The sequence below is a fragment of the Monodelphis domestica genome, chromosome 1 (assembly GCF_027887165.1).
Source record: "Monodelphis domestica isolate mMonDom1 chromosome 1, mMonDom1.pri, whole genome shotgun sequence".
Lineage (NCBI taxonomy): Eukaryota > Metazoa > Chordata > Mammalia > Didelphimorphia > Didelphidae > Monodelphis > Monodelphis domestica.
The window spans coordinates 619,347,821-619,369,391 of NC_077227.1; the positions used below are offsets into that span (position 1 = coordinate 619,347,821).

The window sequence follows — 21,571 nt, forward strand, 5'->3', positions numbered from 1 at the left end:
GGACTGGGACTTGAAATTGAAGTTTTCAACTTTTAGGTAACAGTTTACAAGGTGTTCAACTTTCCATTTATTCCTTGCTTGATATTCCTAAACAGAATATACTGCATACACTTAGATTACTTTACAGGGTGATGATATGCAGAGAGTAACAGCACCCTATGCTTTTATATTTTTGTTAAAAGCAAAGGGGTGAAGAGAAAGAGAAGTGAAAAGTATGTCAGAGTGAGTTTTGCATAAAGATATGATTTCTTGCCAAATTATTTTCCCTTTAAAAAGATATATACAATGATAAACAACTTATTTTTTAACTCAAAATCAATGACACTGACAGTATCAAACTGCCTTGGACAAGTCTTGATATACACTAAAATTCAGGAATCAATCCAAGATTGGAATTAATAATAAGCTTATTCCAAGAAACTTCAGTTTATGAATTAGGGATCAGACATAAAGAAAAACATATGGACAAGAAAGGGGGGAAAGGCACAGATTTCTTTGAAACTACTTATCCTACACTAACCCTACAGTTTGAGGTCAACTTTATATCAAGTATACTTATCTATCTGGATATATCCATCTCTCTCTAGTAAAGATATGTCACACTTCAATCAAATGGGATAGGGAGGAATGACAACACTACAAAGTGGGGTCAGTTTATGCAATTAAAAACAAGGACGGGACAGGTGGGGGTGGAGCAGAGAGGTTTAGTAGGAGCTGGAGAAAATAGAAAGGCACCACTGCCAGGTGACAGTCAGGTCAGCACGTGCAAGAGGATGCGTGAAGGTCCCAGCCAATGCTGGAAAACGAGGGAGGGGAGAGGAAGAAGAGGGCAATATTCTTCCAGGTCCAAAAGAAGACAGAAACAAACACCTGAGCCCAAAGTGCAAGGACTGGCGGGAGGACTGGAACCCGGACAGTAGGAGTGAGGGTGTATGTGTGTATGTGTGTGTGTGTGTGTGTGTCCATGCACGTGTATGTACACACTCATGTGTGCAAGTACGGGGATGGGGGCAGAGGCGGGGGGCACCCAGAGCAACAGAAAGCACGCGCAGAGGAGAGAGCGATCAGAAGAGAGGAGGGACCGCAACCCAAGCGGAGGTCGGCGCACAGCAATCCCACCCCCACTCCCTCGTCACCCCAAACCATAAGCTACCCCGAGAAAATAAAGGGGCCGGTTACCTTTCTCCTCTTTCCACACCTTTTTCTTCCTGTTGCTGGGGTACATGTTGCCGTGGGGGTGGCTGGCTTTGAGCTGCAAGTTCCCCAGGCTCACAGGAAAAAAGGGGGGGTGTGTGCGCGCACGGGGTGGGAGGGGGAACTCGGGGAAATCCAAAAAGTGAAAGAGTCTCTGCCCCCCCGCCCGCAGCAGCCGCCGCCGTCCCCCCTTCCTCCGGTTCTCCCTTCCCCGTCTCCTCACAGCTCGCTCTCGCCTCGGGCTCCGGCTCCGATTCTCCTTTGCAGGACACCCCGTGAGCTGCAGCCGTGACAGCAGCACCAGGACCAGCACCAGCACCAGCAGCAGAGACAGCGGCAGCACCAGCAGCGGTGGCAGAAGCCCCTCAAAGCCTGTCAACTAGGTCACGCCTCGCTCTAACCTAACACCCTCGCAAAGGCCCCGCCTCCCAGCAGCTGGGCGATGATGCCTCCCATTGGCTGAACAGCCTGCCAGTCTTTCCGCTCTCCCCGCCGCGGGCAGGAGCTTCAGTCCAAAGGCGCAGGCGCAGGCGCAGGCTCCTCATCCCGACGTTGTGGACGTTTGGGGAGCAGGAAGGAGGAGAAAAGAATTGGGAGGCGGAGGGAGGAGGGAGGAGGGAGGAGGGACGGAGGGAATGAAGGAAAAGAAGGGGGTGGAAAGAGACGGGGCGGAGCAAGAGGGAGGGACTAGTGCTGCGGGGTGGGGAGGGCTGCGGAGCCTTTTTTGCCAAGCGAGTGTTTTGAGAGTTGACCTTAGAGAGCTGTTTACAAAGGATCTGTGGACTAGATGGATGACAGTAGACATCGATAGATTATCAAAAATAAGCAATTCAGCAAGCATTTATTCAGCGTCCACAATGCGAAAAGTGCTGTGTTATGTGCAAAGGATGCGAAAATGAAGAATGGTCCAGACCCTGCCCTCAAAGAACTTCTTTTCCACTGGATGAGAGTTCAATCAGGGAAACAAACCAATGAACAAGCAGAATATAGGAAACATGTGCATCCTTGTACTAATAGCAAAGGTGTGGATACTTCATATAATAGGCCTTAAAGTCAAACAGGCCTGAGTTCAAATATCTACCTTTGCTACTAAGGGTGAATTACTAACTACTCTTTTACTACGATTTGTTTTCTCATTTACAAAATGGGCATAATACATAGAGTACTATCCTTACAGGGATATGAGGCTCAAATGAAAATGTAAATAAAACATTTTAACAAAAGAAAAAAAATTAAGTGCTATTTAAATGAAAGGTAATGTGTAATAAGTAGGAAACTGTTCTAAAGGCTAGAAAGTCCTGCATTTAAATCCTACCTCAAACCCATATTGACTTTGTGACCATGGGCAAGCTACAATAACTGCTCAGTTCTAGTCTAGGCAGCTCTCCCAAGTCTGTTGATGAGGTCTTTTGCATTGGAAAAGGAAATATCTTCCCTAGTATCCTTTTCAAAGGCAATCACAGAGCTAGTCCTTCTCTAAATATCAAACATTGTGACATTTGGGGCTAGCTGTCAAGTCAATTGTTATTTATTAAGGAACTACAGCTGACTTACACTTAAAGATGGAGTGAGGTTTAAAAAAAACTGCATATCAGATGAACAGAGGAAGCTGGAGTGAACCCACTCAGGCATTTAGCTGTTTAGATGACAGCATTATAGATTTAGAGCTGGAAGGAAGCTCCAGTCCAACTCCTGCATTTAATGTATTATGTTGGGTATTTCATACCTGAAAAAAAGGAGAACAGAGCTTTGGGGATTTCCTTAGGACACATATAGATGAGAAATCTTGAGGCATTGATTCATAGGGTAAATAAAATATATAGGTGTCAAGACAAATGGGAACACAATGAGAGACACAAGATACTACTTTTATAGATATGCATGTTTAAATGCCATAAAGTTCTGTTCAAAGAGGTCTATTGATATTTATATAAAATGTCTTTGTCAAGAGAATAGGCTCAAATTCCACAAAGAACCAAAAAAGAAAAAAAAAGACAAAATTTTCAAACTTTTTCTCCACTAAGTACTAAATGACTTTTACTTTCCTTAACAAGGGAAGCATGCAGGGAAGACCAAAATGAAGAGAAAAATAAAAAATGTATTTTAATAAAAATTTCATTTAGATGATCTGGAAGATATTGTTACTAAAATGACATTATTTACTTATGCTCCACCTCCATTAATCAGTCACTTGAGCAAACTGTTAGATATTTAGGAAATTTCCTATAACTTTAATACAATGTGTAAATAAGTCCTTAAAAAAAGGAGGGAAGATTTTAGGATTTTTAGATACTGAATGAAAGGCAAATAATGCCACTCAAGAAATATCTTGTGATTGGTCTGAGATCAAATCACATGTCTTGGGCTACAGTTTAAAAAAAAAAAAAGAAAAGAAAGGCAGTTGGGCCAACAGTCATTTCAGTTTAGCAGTGATCCAGCCAAACAGGAAAAGATTCCTTGACAAGGCAGACTTTTGCACCTCTATAAGAGGAGCAGCAAGAAGGAAACTGAGCTTTGAGGGAGTTTTAATAATGTCCCTTGATTTGACCACATTTTCAAAGATCCTGAACCAGGAAGAACCAAAATATGAAGCCCAGGAAAGAAGAAAATACACCAAGGAAAAAAACATGCTAAAGAAAAACACAGATAAACATGGATACAGAAAATAAGCCATGACAGGAAAGAGGCATTTTCAAGAATTATGACCCTTTGCACCAGGAGAAAGTGCAGCCTATAGTTTGGGCCTTGCCTAAGGCAATGACCATATGATCCTAGTGAAGAACTACATCCAAGGGGAAACTTCATGAAGACTTTATGAAGAGAGGACAACTACTCAGGAGATTGGCTCAGGAGATTGAGAGTCAGTCCTAATGTGACCTCAGACACTTCCCTAGCTGTGTGCAGGGCAAATTACTTAACTCCTATTGCCTTGTTCTTACCATTCTTTTGCTTGGAATCAATACCCAAGCAAAAAAATATTGATTATGACAGAAGGTAAAGTTTTTTTAAGGCTCTATGAAGAGAGGAAAGGACTTCCAGTAACCAGGAATTGTGAGTTCCAAAGAAGGAATTAACCTTCAACCTACTGACCTACATACAACCTTTGGGAGAAAGTCAGAAGATCCGGAGGTTACAGCATTGTAGCTGTGTCCAATGGAACACAAACAGCCGAATGCAGTATCTACCTAATGAGATAAGAAACACACTCAGGACAAATTTGCCACACCAAGGAAACAGCCTCAAGGAGTTGACCACTTAGGGCACAGAAGAATGCCAGCTGTAGACTAAAGAAGGAACTTCCAGTAACCAGGAGTTGTGAGTTTACTCTTTGGCCATGTGTATTTTCTTCATGTGTACCTCACTATCATCATTCTTTAAGATTTGTCACCCAAGGCTTTTGTAAAGGGAGAATGAACCCTTAGTTAAGGAGTGGATATTTTGTGCTACCTACTCCAACTAGACAACCTTATTAAAAAGCATATGTAAAGGGTAATTAAATCTAGTTGACTAATTGTCCATTGAAAGCACACTAGTTGGGGCTCATCAGCAATAGTATAAGAAATCCTAGCCTCTCATGAGGAGAGGAGTAGCAGCCTTCCTCCGGAAACCAGCATATAAATTAAGGGCATTGTACCAGAAGAAATGCTATACTGTTTGGACACCAAAGAGAATAATTTTAGGGTTCTCTGTTTGAAGGGATCTAGTGGGAAGATTCTTCACCCAGTACTAGTATTCTTAGATAAACTAATTCTTAGGGATATAGTTGAGAAAAATTAGGCTTTTTTCTTTTGCTTTTGGCTGTTATTGGATAGACTTTTCCAGTGTGATTCTTTACAAATGAAGCAAGTTCCTTTAAGATAACTCTTGCTTATTTGAATATGTTTGTACAGATATTTGTTGTTTCTGTGCTAATTTATTCAAAATTATCCAACTACTTCACTGCCTAAAGCATTCTTTGATAGCTCATAAATGTTCCTAAAGCTAGATTGCTTGCCCTATTGTGACATGAGTCCAGGCTATTTGTCTGATCCTTATGGACTTACTGGTCTATAGAATGAGGCTTGCCTGCTGGCTGAAGAGCCTTAAATGATCAATCATATGCTCTTAATACCTTTTAAGAGTTCTACACCTCTTTAGGCTTTTTTTAAAGTTTGTTTTCTGTTAACCAACTTAATTATCTTTGTGAGTGTTGAGTTGAGAACTCTATTTAGATTACCCTCCTACAATGGAGGCAACCTTTAGGGAAATTTTAGTTGCCCTTTAGTAAAGAAATTCAGAGGATATTTTTGTATTTGACCTCTTCAGTATAATTTTACATAGGTGCTCCTGGTATGGAAAGGGACACTTAAAAGTGTTTTGTCTAGAGTTCTAACTAAATTACTCTATATATTAAAAAAAAGTCATTGAGAATCTTTTTTTTATACAGAATATTTCTCAAATGTGATTGAAGGATTATAATTTCTAGTTGCATCCAGATCCTTGTAATTTTGGTAAATGGCCTCAACAATTCTAGGAGTTATGAAGGGATTAGGCTTTCCCTTTGAAGAGGAAAATTGCATTTTATTTTATTTTCTTCTGTTATTTGGATCAAGGAAGGTCTTTGTGCAAAAATCAACAAAGGAAGCAACTATTAGAATTTTGCAGAACAGTTTCTGTTTTTTAAGTTGTATGACCATATGTTTGAAAGCATGGATAAATGTTATTTTCCCATTTGTTTATGAACTATTCCACATAGACTTTTCTGAAACTCTTCAATACAAAGCACTGGAAAAGGACAATGTATGAACCTTTCTAAGTCACTAACTGCTATCCAGGATTTGGGACAATGAACTTTGCCAAAACAACGTTAATTTGCAAAGGAATTACATAATCCTTTTGAAAACAAGACTTTGGGAACTGGATGAAAGACAAGATAATACCACATGGAAAACTTCCTATAATTGACTGAGATCAAATTATACTTCTTGAGCAATATATAAAAAGAATGGTATTGGGTTCAATTCATCAATGGACTGGTCAAATGGTGGTGAACTCCAGACCCTAAAAGATCCTTACTAAAATGATCTAGTAGAAAACAATTGGTACCCAACATCTTCCCTTCTCCTTCCTCTTCTCAAACCTATGGCACATTCTGCTACAAGTATATACAAAATCTTGGGGAAGTATAGACTCAAACTTAGAGTCAAATGGTAGTGAGACCCATTAAATAAATTTCCCTTTGGTATAGCTCTTTGCTTGACTCCCTTTCTCTCCCTGCACCTAAATTTGACTTGTGTAATCAAAAAGACTGGTCTAAAAGGAGCCAGGAAAAGAATGAAACACATAGAGCACATACTTACAATAAACACAGACTAATGCAGATACATAGAACAAATTGATTGAGAAGAAAGTCATCCTCAAGGAAAAGGATACTTTGTACCAGAAAGAAATGCAGCCTATAAACTTTTTAAAGATCCTAACTTTTGGAGCCTGGGAAAGAGATATACCAGAGGGATGTTTAATGGGTCTCACTACAATTTTGCTCCAAATTGGAGTCCACACTTTCCCTGGACACTAAATATACTTGTCAAAGAATGTGCCACAGACTTGGCTTAGAGAAGGGGAAAATGGGAAGCAGAAGGGAAAATGTGTACCAATTGTTTTTACTAGATCATTTTAGTAAATACTTTTGCTAAAAGGCTATTTGAGGCTATTGGTTGATAATTAATGGAAGGCACATGGATCCAGGATTTGTGATAATACTAGAAACTCAGGCCCTCAGAATGTTCATTTGGACCTTAAGATTAGTATAGTCAACTGATACTTTTCTGGGGATTCCAATGGATGAGTATGAGTTTGTAGAGAGATTTAATAGGGGATACTACAGCTACATGTAGAATATGAGGGAACTCTTCCAACTCACAGAGGCTTGTCCCATGTTCAAAGTACTTTATTATAAATTGTTGGGAGCATCTGGGTAGTTCAGTGGATTGAGAGCCAGGCCTAGAGACAGGAGGTCCTAGGTTCAAATCTGGCCTCAGACACTTCCCAGCTGTGTGACCCTGGGCAAGTCACTTGGCTCCCAATGCCTAGCCTTTACCACTCTTCTGCCTTGGAACCAATGCACAATATTGATTCCAAGATCAATAAGGTAAGGGTTTAAAAAAAAAGAAAAAAGAAATCATCTACTCAAAACCAGAGCCAACAAGCCTAATCATTGTGTTTATTTTCACAAGTATGACAATCCTCTACAGCCCAGTCTAAATCTCTCCACCCCCAAATTCTATGAAGTAGTAATGATTTATAGAGGTTGAAAAGCAAGAGTGAATATTGTGAAATTACACAAAGAAAAAGTAAGAGAGGTTTCTCAGTCTCAAGGTCAGGGAGATACCAGTGGGAAGTCAATGCCACCAAATAGATACTAAATTAAGAAAAGCATTAGTTGAAAGAGAATAAAAGTCTTACACTTACTACCAAATCCTGAGTCAGACGCCTTGTCCTGAAAGGTTCTGTATCTAGAATTTCTGTTTTCCTCTAATGGATAAGTCAAACATTAGATGCAAACTTAATATTCCTTTCCCTGCTCAGGGTATGCAGTCATGGGGAACTAAAGAAATACAGTCAGGAAGTACTCTTTGACTTAAAGAATGGTCTGTATATTACTGTCTGAGCAAAGCTAGGAGGGCAACAGCCACACAGATATTTTATTACGTATTATTTAATTGTCTTTATATAGATTCTATTTCAAATGTAAAATACTTTATATAGTTATCTAAGCATGTTCTATCTGTTCACCTGGAGTGCATCTCCAATATACCAAGGTCATATAATCAACAGTAAATAAAATTTATTCAGTAAAATTAAGCAAAATCAAGTGAGAAACAAGGTTTTTTAGAAATAGGGTTTCTAGAATTAATTCTGTTTGGGGAAAATCACAATAATTCACACTGCCTGACTACCCAAAGGGAAGTAGAGCTGAGAGAAGACTAGTCATCTTCTGTAAGGGAACTACTAAAAGCTCAGAATTTCCTCAGAACTTCTGTCCATTTAGGATAACTCACATAATCTTTGGATAAGCATGAGACTCATCCAACACTATTTCTGAACAGAATCAGAATGGTATCTAGCAGTATCAGCTGATAATTAATTAGCAAAAGGCAAAAGTCAGAGTAAAGACATTTAATGAAATAGTGTAACAAGAAAAGTAACAAGAAAACAACTTATTCATAAATCTGGACTCCACACTTTCATAATGCACAAAAATTGATAATACATAGAGGGATATGCATGTAGCCCAGGATACATATATGGAAGGGCAAACAGAAACATTGAGACTACATATAGATAGGACATTTCACATGCCATATGTTACAAGTCTGCCAATTCACCAAAAAAGTCAGGAATTCAAGAGTCACTTTGCTCTTTTCTTCAGAATATCCACTTAGAAGTTTGCCATGCCATCTTTGCTTCCATTCTGGCTGAGGTCTGGCAATTCTTTATCATATATTCAGCATTTCAGTTATCCACAGCCTCTGACCTCTGGGAATCTACAGGAAAGATAAGGAGTCTTAAGCAAAGTAATACTACCTATTTCTTAAGCAAAGTAATACTACCTATTTCTCTGATAATATAAGTTCCATGGTGATCTGGAATAACTGGTAGTGGTCTCTGGCTCCACAAAATGACTTAATGACAACCTGTACTGGTGAAGAAACCAAGGGCACAAGAAGCTGAATGACTAACTTTGCTCATCACAGCTAATACATATCAAAGTTTAGCTTCTTGGGTCCAAATCTAGCATTCATTCATTAATTCTACTAAACTTCCCTGCTCAGCAATGATATTTGGTATATGAGCATAGCATTCAACCCATGAGGTTTAGTTTCCTCATCTATACAGGCATACTTTAGAGATATTTCACATCCAGTTCCTTACAACCATGATAAAGTAAATACCAAAATAAAGTGAGTCACATGAATTCTTTGGTTTCCCAGTACATATAAAAGTTATAGTTACACTGGTAGTCTATTAAGTGTGCAATGGTAGATCTAAAAAAGTACATGCCTTAATTTTAAAATACTTTATTTTACTTATTGCTAAAAATGCTATTATCTGAGCCTTCAAGGAGTCATAATATTTTGGTTGATGAAAGATTCTTGCCTCAGTGCTGATGGATACTAACTGATAAGGGTGGTGGTTGCTAAAGGTGGGATCACTATAGCAATTTTAAAAAATAAAGACAAGGAATTTTCCCACATAGATTGACTTGTTCTCTCACTTGAGCACTTAGAGGTCATTGCAGCATTATTAGTAGGCCTAATTTCCAAATTGTTGTGTCTCAAGGAATAGGAAAACCCAAGGAGAGGGGGAGAGACAGGGAACTATAAGATAGTCAGTGAAACAGTTGGAATACAAATATTTATCAATGAAGTTCACTGTCTTACATGAGTGTGGTTCCTGGTGCCCCAAAATAATCATAATAGTAACACCAAAGATCACTGACCAAAGATCACCATAACATATGAAAATTTTGAAATATAGTGAGAATTACTCAAATGTGACATAGAGATATATGAGCACATGCTATTGACACCAATAGACAATCACAACAATTTGAAAGTATAGAATCACATACTTTTTTAAGCAAGAGGTATGAAATGGAAACATTGTTTTATATTAAAAATATTTTTGCATCTTTTTTCTGCTTAAATTTGGAAAATGGAAGGGTAATCACAAAACTTCAATTTGTAAAAAATAATATCTGGGAAACACAATAAAGCAAAGTGCAACAAAATAATGTAAAATCCTTGCATTATCTATATCATAGGTTCATTATTTTCAACACAACAGCCAAAATGTATAATTATTTACAAACCATTTTAAAAATGAAATGATTATCTTGAAAAGCTTGAAATGTAAGAAAAAAAATTTACTTGTCCCCAGAGGGGAAAAAAACCCTAGGGTAAAAAGATTATAATGGAATAAAAGGAGGAATGAGGAAATTTTAAACTTAATGTAAGGAAAAACTTCTTAATAATTTGGGTAATTCAATTATGTTAACAATTAGTCACCTTATGAAGAAGTGCTTCAACTTCCTAACTGAAGATATTTAAGCAAAATCTAATTATCACATTTGGGGCATATTTATTTAAAAATGTATTCTAAATTTAAACACAAAAAAGAAAATTGAATATGAAGCCATGAGTTTTCATTTCATAATTCTTATTTTAAAATATATATAATAAATTCCACCCTTGCTTTCAAATATTCCTGACAGTCTATTTTTTCTGAACTTCCCTCTGTAATCTTGTTCATTTTAAAAAGTGTTTCAATGGCCTTCTTTTGGGAGAGGAGGGAAAAGGAGGCCTCATTCCTCCTAACTGTGTATATTTCAAGGACTTATTTTTTAAGGAATTGGTTGAATCAAGTGGCCTCTGAGGCCAATTCTGACAATCTGTGATTCCATAATTTGAGAAGAGGAAATCTGTTTTTGTTTTATGATAATTTACATCACCTAACACAATGTCAAGTCAATAAATATTATCTTGACTATGATGCCAACATTGCTAAAAATTGATACTGAATAGGGAAAAGACAAATCAGGAGAGCAGAAGAATGAATTCAGTTTGGGCAAATTATAAAGGAGTGTTACACTTGGAAAAATAAGGTCAATTAAATATCTTTTAGGATCATAAGCCTGAAAGGATGAGAAAATAATCCTATAAAACTTAAGGAGAATTTATAGTTTTAAATATGGTACACATTTGGTTTTTTATTCCTCATATAAACACTATAAAGTCTCATAAGCTCCTTAAGGGAAGGGTCAGTCATTTTTCAATAAATATCATTGTACCTTAAGAATAAAGGTGTGTTTTATATACTATATACATATATATAGATCTCTGAAAAGCTTCAAATGAGCAACCCCCCTTTATCCAAAGATAAAGATAAAACAGATCCATAACTTTTCTGCAATTTCTGGTCTGAGAGTTATCTTAGGTGTAAGAGACTAAGTCACTTGCCAAGGGTCACACAGGCAGTAAGTGTCAGAGGTTGGAAAAAAGAAATCCAAATTACAAGTCTTACCCATTTTTTATCCAATACTACTATGGCCTCTCCTGATCTTCATATAATAAGTGTTTAATGTATATTGAATTTAATTTCTGCAGGTCCAAAATGTTTCAACTAACTACATTCCTTAAATATTAAGAAAAGGATTCCACACCTGGAAGTTTACTTACCAAATTTATAGATAAAGAAGAATCTAATATATGATAAAACAAAAGATCAAGAGAAAAGCAAGATATAAAAGATAATTTATTCCATTAAATTAAAATGTTTTTACCCCAAACCATTGCAACTAAGATTAAAAGAAAGCAGAAAATTGGAGGGGGGGGATTTTATATCAAATTTCTCTGATAAAGTCCTCATCTTTCAAATATAGAGAGAGCTGAGTCCAATTTATAAAGATATTTCCCAAATGACAAATGGTCAAAAGATATAAATAGGCAATTTTCAGAAAAATCAAAGCTATCCATGGTAAATGCTCTAATATTTAATTTAATAATAAATTGATTGGAGAAATGCAAATTAAAATAATCTGAGGTACTACTTTATACCTATCAGTGGTTAATATGACAGAAAAAGAAAATGACAGATATTAGAGGGGATGTGGAAAAATAGGGACACTAATGCATTGTTGATGGAGTTGTGGGTTGATTCAACCATTCTGGATAACAGTTTGGAACCATGCCTAAAGCATTACAAAACCAAAGGGGATAAACATTTATATATATGAAAATACAGCAATTCTTTTTGTGGTGCCAAAGAAGTAGAAATTGAGGGAATGTCTATTAATTGGGGAATGACTGAACAATTTCTGGTATATGATTGTAAGAGAATACTCTTGTGCTATAAGAAATGACAAGTAGGATGTTTTCAAAAAACCTTGGAAAGATAATTAATTGATTTAAAGTGAAGTGAGCAGAATCAGGAGAACCTTCTACACAGTAAAAGCAATATCAAATGGTGATCAACTGTGAATGACTTAGCTATTCTAAGTAATACAGTGACTTAAGACAATATGGAAGGACTTATCAGGTAAAATGCTATTCATCTCCAGACAAAGAACTAAGAGAACCAGAATGCAAATTAAAACATATTTTTAAAAAATGTTTTTAGTTTGAATATTATTTTTGTTTTATTTTGTTTGGGTTTTTTATTTTTGGTGTTTTCTTTCACAAAATGGCTAACATAGAAATGTTTTACATCACTCTACATGTATCATCTATATCAGATTTCTTTCCTTCTCCAGAAGGGAGGGGATGAAAGTGAATTTGGAACTTGAAATAAACTCAAGGTTGTTTAAATGTTAAAAATTATTTTATATATAATTGGAAAAATATGTTTTAAAATTATATGACATGGGTATAAAAAAAGAATGATGTTCCACTTATGCTAAGTGTATATAATATATAAACACATGTATATAATATATATAGATATGTGCATACATATGTAGACATATATATGAATCTACACACATATATACATTTTTTGTTTCTGCTGCTGCCCCGAGTAGACCCTAATGTTGGCTAAAATGTCCAGCTGGATGTCTGGAGTAGGAAGGAAGTCCTCAGGCTTAAAAAGTTATTTTTGGCTTTGATTTCATTATCCTTTGTTCCAGTAACACCTCAGCAAATTAGCAACTTAGAGAAGAGAATAAAAGTTTTCATCTAGAAAAGAGTAGGAAGGACCTAATCATCTCCATATCTCATAATTCAGATAGGATAATTGCAGGATATGTTCAGATCACTGGATTATAGGATGTTAGATTTTGAACTGGAAAAGGGCTTTATTTAAAGGGCATCTAGTCTAACCCTCCTCACTTTGCAGATAAGGAAACTAAGACCCATAGAGGTTAAGTGATTTTCCTAATGTCACATATAAGTAGAAAAGAACCGTAGTCATGATTTGAACCCAAGTCTTCTGACTCCAGTGTGACTAGTGTTCTTTGCTGTTTTCCCAGCTTTACTGTTAATGAACATCCCTATATTCAAAATAAGAATTTCCATTAACTAATAAAAGCCATGCTAATGGAAGCACTCAAGTCTGAACATACAGGATATCATCATTCACAAGACAATTCCTACCTTTGATCCTTCCACCCACTTCATCCAGAGGAGTAGCAGGTTTGGTATGGTTACCACATACCCAAGTCACTTTCATTCTTGGTTGAAAGTGCCTTCCTGGGATCCCATTGGCTCAGAAGTCAGGAATGGTTGCTTAGCAACATGCCTAGACCCCACATACCTGGGGAGAAAAAGCCTATGGGCCAGTCTCTTATCTGCCTGTGGAAGGAAGAAGAGCAGTGGCGGTCCAAGTGCTGCTGCTCAGGAAAAGATGAAGCTCCTGTTCCTGTTGATAGAGATGTGGATGATTCTTGAGGTCATAGTGAAAAGTAGGTTCTTCATTCCTTACTTGAGACCTTCATGGATTGTTGCCCTATCTGTAACTATATTACTGGAATGGATGGAGGATAGACTAAGAAATCAGAAATAAATGTATCCTAACTATCTCCTTTCTTGGAAAACGACAAGAAAAAAAAAGATTAATAAACAGGGAGGCAACACTCACAACAGTAAATAGGGCAGGAAGAACATCTGTAGGGAAACCCAAAAAATAGTAGGATGAGAAAAAACCTTAAGAAAAGTTTCATAGAATGGATGGAGAAGCTTAGAACAAGTTATAATGTTTAATTAGGACTTTAGGAATTGAACATTGAGGAGAAGAGGCAGTTTTGAAGCCCTAAGAACAAAATCTAGGAGGCAAAAGATGAAAAAGTACTGAAGGTTTAGGGAAACATATGAGCCCATATGTATATTTTTCATTAATCTAAAAAACAAAAAAAACTGGGATTTCAATTTAAAAGTTTCCTAACAAATTCCTGGCTTCAAAAAAATTCATTTTCTTCTCTAATCTTGCTTCCCAACTTTTTAACAATTCAATAAGCCTTCAAGTGATTACCCTGCTTCCAGGTCACGGAAATGCAGACAGCCATCCCTAGGTTATGGCACATAGGAGTACTCAAGGCTAAAGATTTATTGGATTCCAAAAAGGGGATATAAACAGGGGTCATTGATGACAGAAAAGGAGGTAAGCCTATCAAATGGCCCTAAGAAAAGCCCAACTCATAAGAATTAAGGCACACAATCTCATTCTCAAAACAAAGCAGATGAGACTATCCTTCACTATTAACACTCATTAAAAAGTTATATTGCACTTTTATAACTACTTCAATAATGCAAATGACAACTATTAATTTATTTCATTTACATAACAACTAGAATTCTGAAGTCTCTAAGAACTCTGGCCCTGAAGCCTTTTGCTACTTTTCAGAGATCCAGTATGATAATTTGGAATTAATCAAATGTACAACTCATAGCCTAAAATTTGTAATTATGCTCAAAGGGCTTAGAAAAATGCATCCCCTTTGATTTAGCAACACCACTACTAGGTCTATATCCCAAAGAGATAAATAAAATAGGAAAGGAACAATTTGTACAAAAATATTTATAGCTGCTCTTTTTGTGGTGGCAAAGAATTGGAAACCAAAGGGATGCTTCTCATTAGGGAAATAACTGAACAAATTGTGGTATATGATGGTGACAGAATACTATTTTGCTATAAGGAATGATGACTAGAATGATTTCAGAAAGAGCTGGAAAGACCTACATGAATTGATGCAGAGTGAAATAGGCAGAACCAGGAAAACATTGTACACAGTGACAACAATATTGTGGATCAAATGTGATAGATTTAGCTACTAACAGCAATACAATGATCCAGAATAATTGTGAGGTACTTATGAAAAAGAATGCTGTATGCTTCCAGAGAAAGAATTATTGGAGTAGGAATGCAGATGAAAACATAATATTTATCACTTGTTTATTTGGGTGTTATTTCATAAGATTATTCAATTACAAAAATAATATGGAAATAAAAAATAAAGTTTTAAAAAGTCATTGATAGCCTAAACTCCCATCCAGTGCTACACTTTATTATCAGACCAGGAAAGAATTACCAATCTAATATCATAATATATATAAACACAAGGTGAATAAATAACAAAAGAAAATCAAATAGTAGAATCATTCTCTATCATTGTATACAAATGTATATCAATGTATACAAATATACTTTTTGAGGTGGTGGATGGGATAAGTCTCCCAGAAAATAACTTCAAAGGGTAAAAATTGTCAGTCATTCCCCTTCTCTCAGCATGTTCTCAGTGAACCAGCAGAGATCTGTAAACTTCAAAGCAGAGTCAAAACTATTGAATCCTCTTGACTTGGCTCCAGGATCATTAGGATTCTAAATCTCCTGGGTTCAAGGTTACCATATCTACTTATATCAGTCTACCTGTTCCTTTATTTCTCTACTGTGATCAAACTCTAGAACTTGCCTATATCTCATGAATAAATTGAACAGTTATTGTGCTGGGTAGACATGATTTATGAAAAAATCCCTATTCACAAGAAGCTTACATTCTAAAATAGAAGGCAAGTATGTGTATAGATATGCATATATGAAATAAATGTAAAGTTAATATATATTACATAGATATATAGCACATATACATAGATTAGATAGATGATAGATAGATAGATAGATAGATAGATAGATAGATAGATAGATAGATAGATAGATAGATAGATAGAGGTACCTTGAGGCACAAGTTTAATTCATTCCATGGCCAATTTCATAACTCAATTTGCTCATGTGTCAAATTGAATTTTCCATTTAAATTAATGGAAATGCAATTAATCTGTTCTGGTCCCCTTCAAAAAATACATGAATTTTTATTTTGTAGGCTTTTAAATATGAAAATTTACTTCATAAATAACAGATAAATATATTTATAGATAATAAGAAAGAATGTAAAGAAATAAACTTGCTTATAAAATGTTTACCTTCAAGGTTAGGAGAAGATGCTGGTGGAAAAGGTTTTCATTTCATGTACTATCACTTAACATAACTTTTATTCTCTACACATGTAATGCTATATTTAAATGCAAAATTGACCTTACATATTACTTACGATATGCAATTTTATTGCTAAACTCAATTGCTATTTTTATTTCACTTAATTATCATCATTTTCTTCATTGAATTTTGCCTATTTTGACACATTTTCCTTGATTTTGCTTAGAAGCCATTTCAACAAAAAACTTTCCATGGAAGTTTGTTTCTTCCTCCCTTTCAGAATGTTTCAATAATGTGTGAAATAAGTGTCTTTACAGAGCTCTAACACAACCTACTGCAACTTTTTCTGGGTGTGTCTTTTGAACACACCTTCAGTTTTTCCCAAATCCTCAACATTTCCTTAATCTCCATTGTACTGATTACCTCATCTACCTCAGACTCCTCCCACAGGCAAAAGCTTATGATTCAAATACCCATTTGAGATTTAAAGCAAAAAATCCCAATCTTGACTGCTCATATCTCAAATTGGTTGTGGAGATCAGGACCTGCATGGAAGAGAGCCTTGGCCCTTCTCAGAATGATGGAGAATGTGACATAGAAAAGAAAGGAAGGAGAGCTATTCATTTAGAGTTTAGGAATAGATTTGAGACTTTCTAAAGAGGAGAGAACTGGATGATCCGAGGAACAAGTTGTTTGACCTCCAAAGAATGAGATAGAATCTCCTCCAAAGAATGTGCCATAAAAACTATTATGTGAGAGATTACCTAGAAAAAAAGAGAGAAAAAGAATAGTAGCCATTCTTAAAAAGGGCCCAGACCAACCTCTTCATTCTCTGGCCTTTACCTTCTATTTTCTATATCTATTCCTCACCTCAAGCCACATTTCCACTACCTTTTATGCATTGTATTCCCCTATTTGGATGTAAACTCCTAGAAAGAAAGGGCAATCATTTTTTTTTGGTTTGTTTGTTTGCCTGGCACATAGTAATCACTTGATAAATGTTTGTTGGGTGGCCAGGTGGCATAGTAGATAGAGTGCCAGGACCAAAGTCATCTTCCTGAGTTCAAATCTGACCTCAGATACTAACTGTGTGACCCTGGACAAGTCACTTGGCCATGTCTGCCTCAGTTCCTCATCTTTAAAATGAGCTGAAAAAGGAAGTAGAAAACTTCTATAGTACTTTTACCAAGAAAACCCCAAATGGGGTTTTGAAGAGTCAGACACAGTTGAAACAACTGAACAATAAAATTCTTGTTGACTTTAGAGAGCAACTAAGGTCCTAAAGTTATGAGACTTGGAGTACATAGCAGAGAGCAAAGTCCAGAAGAGATTTCTTGTTCCAAAACAACCCTTAGCTAAGCACTATGTGCCAGTGGTCACTATGAGGTCATCATAGTAATAATCCCAGTGGAAATGCCATTAAACCAGAAGAGCAATGGGCTGGAAGATAAGTCATCACCACAAGACAAAGTGGAAAAACAAGGAGCAAAAACCTAATGGAGAAGCCATAAGCTGCCAAAAACCAGGCCAGTGAGAGCAATCCAATAACATCACCAGAAGACACTGGTTTTCATAAGTGTCTGAGCTTTGAGGTGGCCCTCTACACGTGTGCTCTGTTCATGGACATTCTCTATCCATGTGGCACTCATTCATGATGCCCAATGCCTACATGTGCATTTGTGGAAGAGTGAGCCCTAGACTAATAGAGGAAAAGTTCTATTGTTCCTTTTCTTACTATGCTATTCTGTCAAAAATGCCTTTTTCATTGAACTAATGCAGTATCTGACTCACTAGAGGAAAGCAAACACATGTATGGGAGTTTGGGGGCTACAATTTTAAGTGAATGTGGCGGTAGAGTATCCTGAACTGGGGCTACTCAGCTGATAGGAGGAAAATACCCTAGGAGCTATAATTCTCTAAGTGTAGTCACTAAATTATGTCAATACCCTGGCTCGCTAGAATTAGTCTTTGTTTTTCCTCTCATTTGTAGTATAATTCTCTTTTTGAATTGTCATAAACTCCAACAAGAATAATTGAAAGTTTACTGCAGTTGTCTTCTGTTGCCCACTCAACCCATATGAGCTTTGCTTCCAAATTGAGAGGGGCAAATTCCTCATCAATCTCCCATAGTTCAAAGTCAGGAAGCTGTTGCCTAGTAACAGTGTCAGGGCCCCTACCAGACCTAGAGAGGGGAAGCAGAAAGGCCAGAGAACATAAGACCTAAGGAAGAGCCAGAGCAATATCAGCAGGCATTGCTCTACAACTTAAAAGAGAAGCTCCTGCTAATGCTAATAGGATCCTGAATGATCTTTGGAGTCAGAGTAAAATGTGGGTGGCTCTCACCTTTCATTACTTCCTCAAATCTTTATTTTTACAACTATAGGAAACAGGGAGATAAAAGAATAGAAATAAGCACAGGGAGGGACTCTTCTGAAGCATGTTTCTTGAAAAGGATTAGAAAAACAAGAGGAATGATGATAGAATACTATTATAAAGAAGCATAATTACAGTATTTGGGACAGTAAATGATAAATCCAGTTTGACCCAATCTAATCTAACAAGGATTAATTAAGCAACCATTATGTGAAAGGCACTGAGCAATGTGTTGAGGAAAGACAAAATGAAAAAAAAATATCTTCTCTAAAGAATTGTATATTGATTTGCTTCTATTTCACAACTATCTTTGTTTTAATTCCATGCCTCCTAGGGCATCTAAATCAACATCTTTTTGTTTTGTTTAATTTTTACTAGTCATTAAATCTATTCTATAACATCTTACAAATCCACCATAGATTGAAGGGAAAGAATGAGAAAATTATTTCTTCTCTCCCTTCTCTTATTATGTTTCTAGTTAATTCTCTGTATTCACTTAATCTTGAATCATTCAGGTATTTTTATTGCTTTTCCCCTCCATCATTAATACTGAATGACTACCTAATTCAACAATCTAAGGGATCACATTTACCATCTTCCTGTTCATATTTGTCTGGACTCCTGGCCCCAATATTTTTAATTTGCCCACAGCACTAAAGAGAATGGAGAGATTTGTGAGAGCTGAAATACTAAGAGACACCAATATGGAAGAACTGGAACTCAAGCTGGCTCTTGAAGAATAATTAAAATATATATCCTGAGTGGGAAAAGCATGGTATTCCAGGTGAAGGAAACATGAGAGAAGGCATGGTAATTTCAGGGGACATAGTGGAGACCAATCTGGTTTTCAGTGGGTCCTGCAATGGAAAATATATGAATATAAAAAGTATTGATGATTTTGTCAGCTTGAAAAACTTCTGGTGTGGAAACTCCTTCCATAAACATAGTGATCACAACCAACAAATGACTTGTTATTAAAGTCTTTCAAAGTTAAGACACACAAAGGTCAAATGACTTGCCTAGCATCAGAACGCTAATAAATTTCAGAGGCAAAATTGAACCCAGGTATTGGTTACAAGTCTCATCCTCCATCCACTATACTACATTGCTTTTCCAGGAAAATAAAGTTAGAGAAGTGGAGTAGGGCCATATGATAGACTAAGGCCAAGGATTTGGGCCTTGATTCAGTAGAAAATGGTCTTGGTCAAGGAAATGACATGGTACAACTGTTATTTTATGGCATTACAAAAGTCTCATAATTGGAAGCAACCTAAGAGGCCATCTCACTTGGTGTCTTCCAGTTTTTCAATGTTATTCCTGAAATGTGGTGCCCAGAACTAAACATAGTACTCCAAATGTGATCTAACCCAAGCAGAATCCAGTAGGGCTATCTATTACCTTTCTCATTCTGAGTATGATTACTTTCAGTGCAAAGCAAGATTGTATTAGGTTTTCTACTTGCTGTATCCCACTGCTGACTTATTTAAAATATTTATTAAGCACCTACTACGTGCCACACATTGTGCCAAGCACCGGAGATGCAAAAAGAGGGAAAAGATTGTCTCTATCCTCAAGGAGCTTGCAATCTAATGAAGTTTGCAGTTCTCTAAAATGGTTAAATGTTTTTTAAAAAAAATACTTGCTGGCCATACTATCCTCATTTTATGGTTATAAAATTGATTTTCAACCCAAGTATAAGATTTTATATTTCCTATTAAACTGCATCTAATTAGACATGATTCAATATTCTAGCCTATTAGAATTTAATACATATGGAATCTATGCCTTAATCCAAATAAATTATTTTTTTAAATGTCTAGCACAGGGAGACCTGGGACACTTCAGCAGAGAACTCTTTCCAATCTAACATCCCACCATTAAAGACTGTGCTCTGTATGGGATCATTCAAGAATTCCTGTGTCTAAGTACAATGAAATGTAGAATGAGGGTAGGGTTGGATTGAGTAAACTCTGTTAGAATAATATTGGTTAATGGAGATAAGGCTATGGAATAGTGTAGTAGTAATGAAAATGAAGAGGTTAGAAGGGATATAATAATATACTTTGAAAAAATTGAAAGTATTGTTGATTGGTTGGATAATAGAGGATAGAAAGAGATAAATGAGTCAAAGATGATTCAAAGGTTTTGAGCCTGAGTAACTTGGGAATTCAGACTTCCATTGACAATGACAAGAAAATTGTGTGGAAAGAGATGACTTGTGTGGGAGTAGGAGATAATAAATTTGGTTTAGGATTTACTGTGCTGGTAGTGAGGGGAAAATATGGAACAGCCTACTTAACCAGTCAACTTCCACTCTTGCTAGCAGAGTATCATTGTTGTTAATAGCTAGGCAAATAACTAAAACCATTTTCTATCTCCTTCCAAAAAAAAAAATCTACCCCATTTCTTATTTCCTTATTTCCATTTAGCCGTCCAACCTGAAGCAAAGATCCTATTCACTATTTTGTTATTATTCTCTCTTTTCTCCCAAAACAGCATTTTGAAAGTCTCCTTTTTGCTTTCTTAGCTTCTGTAGCCAGTCTCAATTTCATTCTGAACTTTAGTATTTCTTATATATGACTTTATTTTCATTGGACTGAAAAAAATTTATATTCATCTTATGGAACCTGGACTTATTTTCCATCTTCTGCATGTTTCTATATTATAAACTGTGATTCAGACTTCCAAATATCGAAAGTGGTCAATTGTCCATTTTAATAAGTCACAGATACGAGTCAAGAAAATAAGAGACCTATTTTTATTAGGTGAATGGCTACTTCAGTACCCTTCAGTAGGGAATACTCAATTTTAAATGCCAAATTGAAGAGGAATTTACACTACTATCTTGTTTACCAGAGTATTCCTTTATAAATAATCAATTGATAAAGATTTATTAAGAACCTACTTTGTTCCAGGAACTATGCTAAGCAGCGGGAAGATCTAAGTTAGATCTTGACTGTACTTCTTAATAGCCATGTGACCTTTAACAAGTCATTTTTCTTTTTTGTCCTTAGTTTCCTCATCTGTGAAATGAAGGGGT

General features: G+C 36.2%; 2 protein-coding genes across 5 annotated transcripts in view; one reads left to right on the forward strand and one right to left on the reverse strand.

Moving 5' to 3' along the window:
- MACROD2 (mono-ADP ribosylhydrolase 2) overlaps positions 1-1,671 on the reverse strand; it is a 2,426,984-nt gene extending 2,425,313 nt beyond the window's left edge. Inside the window, exon 1 of the mRNA XM_007476657.3 lies at positions 1,180-1,671. Coding sequence (XP_007476719.1) covers positions 1,180-1,225 — 46 coding nt within the window. The 5' untranslated portion in view covers positions 1,226-1,671. The remainder of the gene's footprint in view (positions 1-1,179) is intronic.
- An 11,803-nt stretch (positions 1,672-13,474) lies between these two features.
- The window catches only part of SEL1L2 (SEL1L2 adaptor subunit of ERAD E3 ubiquitin ligase), a 166,851-nt gene continuing 158,754 nt past the window's right edge, over positions 13,475-21,571 (forward strand). For 3 of the 4 annotated variants that reach the window (XM_056813864.1, XM_056813865.1, XM_056813866.1), the window contains exon 1: positions 13,475-13,633. In XM_056813864.1, coding sequence (XP_056669842.1) covers positions 13,576-13,633 — 58 coding nt within the window. In that variant the 5' untranslated portion in view covers positions 13,475-13,575. The remainder of the gene's footprint in view (positions 13,634-21,571) is intronic. The other variant, XM_056813867.1, reaches the window with a different exon arrangement.